This window comes from Trachymyrmex cornetzi, unplaced genomic scaffold, assembly GCF_001594075.2.
Source record: "Trachymyrmex cornetzi isolate Tcor2-1 unplaced genomic scaffold, Tcor1.1 scaffold193, whole genome shotgun sequence".
Taxonomy (NCBI): Eukaryota; Metazoa; Arthropoda; class Insecta; order Hymenoptera; family Formicidae; genus Trachymyrmex; species Trachymyrmex cornetzi.
In genome coordinates, this window is record NW_017296561.1 from 230,409 (window position 1) to 232,778 (window position 2,370).

The following is a 2,370-nucleotide window of genomic DNA, read 5'->3' on the forward strand; positions in this document are numbered from 1 at the left end:
CTCAAAGTAAACAGGACTTTTTCAAAATAAGAACAACAAATGGTATTTTCGGTAAAATTGTTTTATTTTATTCAAAATAGTCTCCTTCCGCTTCGATACACTGATTTGCACGACTTAACAACTTTTCGAATGACGATTTTAGGTCGTTGGCCGGTATGGCTCGGAGGATGTCGATACACGCCTCTTGAATGGCCGGAATGTCAGCATAGCGCATGCCTTTCATCGGCAAATGAAGTTTTCCGAATAGATAAAAGTCACAGGGTGCCAGATCAGGCGAATATTAATGTTGTAAAGGAAGTTTTTGTCCTTTTTCGACTCTTTAACGATGTCCTTACAATGTTGGATTCTGAGCGATTTTTGGTCGTCAGTGAGTTTGTGCGGTACAAAGTGAGAACAAACCTTCCGATAGCCCAATTTTTCGGTCAAAATGCGATGAATCGAATCTTTGGACATTCCCAATTCGATTTCCATAAAACGCAACGACGATTTCGGATGAATGTTGAGAAAATCACGCACTTTTTCGATGCTCTCTGGCGTAATCACGAATTTGGCCTGGCCAACATGAGGGTCGTCATTGATGTCTTCACGACCGTTTTTAAAACGCGTATACCACTCATGAACTCTTCCACGGGATAGGCAATCATCACCATAAACTTGTTGCATCAATTGAAACGTTTCGGTAAACGTTTTACCGAGTTTAAAACAAAACTTAATGTTGGCTCTTTGTTCAATGCTCATTTTTGTACCGACAACGCAAACCTACTGTCACTTTAGGCGCAATAACTTTGCTTCCAGTGAACCAAATGTCATGAAATTTTCACTGGAAGTCTGGAACAAATGTACCTTTCCAACGCCTATAGCCGCATTAAGATGGCGCCGCCAGAAATGTCCCAATTGAAAAAGTCCTATTTACTTTGAGACAGACTGTGTATATGTCCCATGTGCTCCTCTGGGCCATTTCTTCTTGATAACTTGTAAATCAGTACAGTAATACCATTCCGATTGTTTGTCTGTTCTCAACATACACGTATAGTGACCACGATTCATTTCTTCGCCCTCGTGAAATATAGCACTTATTACCTTGTATTTTCTTTTATTAATCGTGACATTACTCGTCGGTACGGCGTTAATCCGATTGTCGATAAGTTTTTTAGAAACACCGTTTATAAAAGTGTATAAATTGAGCTGTATTACTAAGACGGATGAAGTCGATTCAATTGCGGTTTTCTTTTTCAGAACGATACTGTTACATTCGTCACAATTACCATTTATCGTTTCCCATTTTGAAAATTCTGAATCAATCAAAGTTTGCAGAGTGACACCTTTTTTCCTTTTCAATGTGGACTGCATAGGTAATATTAGCAAACAACTCTTTTCCAACGTAGTTACATTGCAATTACATTTAGCATTTGAACAACATATTAGGTGCTTCAATTCGACTTCTAATACATCATTGATTTCGGAATACGTCGACATTAAAGCCGTGAAAAATTCCGAAACATCTTGTTGTGTTCGTTCTTCGAAGCGTTCTCCGACAGATCTTCTAACCGCTAAAATATTGCAACGCTTACGCTCAGCATACGCGCAGACAGCATCAGTCAATGCGTTCGATACTCTATTTTTAAGTATTTGTTGCCTGATACGTACACAATGAAACGCACATTGCAATGTTACATTAGCATAGCACGAAACACGATCGTCATTGCAAAGGCCGTATATTTCCCATGTAACTATATTTTCTGGTTCAGCACAACCGTAATTCTGTACATCATCAATGATATGAGGTATTGCCCATCGACAGTCGTAAATTTTCACAGCCTTTTTCTCGGACGAATTGATTTGTGGTAGCTGAGATTTGAATACAGATCTCAGTCGATTATATTCTGCAATGGCTCCCGAGTTTACTCTAACGGATTGAAATTTATCAAATGTAGATCCTCCAGTGTACTCACTCGTGACAGACCTACATACACTTGACCATCAGTGAACACACTCGTTCCTAAATCCATCATTGCATTTTTACACGTAATTCCTTGACTTTTATGTACAGTTATTCCATAACTGAGAGACAATGGAAATTGTTTCCGATGTACCACTATTTTGTGGAATACTTCGAATTTAATATCTACTCTCGTTATTATGACTTGTTTATTATCAGAAGTAACTATTGTAACGGAATCAATACGATTTCCATCAACAGAGCGATGAATCGCAATTACAATGCCTATCGTTCCATTGACAAGTCCCAAAGTGACATCAATGTTTCGTCGAATCATCACTTTAGCGCCAATTTTAATCGCTCTTTAATTACTCTTTCAATACCAGCTGTTTCCGAAACTTTTTCATCTTTGTCTTTTAAAATTTTGTGCA

General features: G+C 38.3%; 1 protein-coding gene across 1 annotated transcript; it reads right to left on the minus strand.

Annotated features, from left to right (window-relative positions):
* Window positions 1-219: 219 nt before the first annotated feature.
* On the minus strand, window positions 220-738 carry LOC108759550 (putative uncharacterized protein FLJ37770). Its single transcript, XM_018505040.1, has one exon. The coding sequence runs from the start codon at window positions 736-738 to the stop codon at window positions 220-222; it is 519 nt and encodes a 172-aa protein (XP_018360542.1).
* Between the last annotated feature and the right edge of the window lie 1,632 nt (window positions 739-2,370).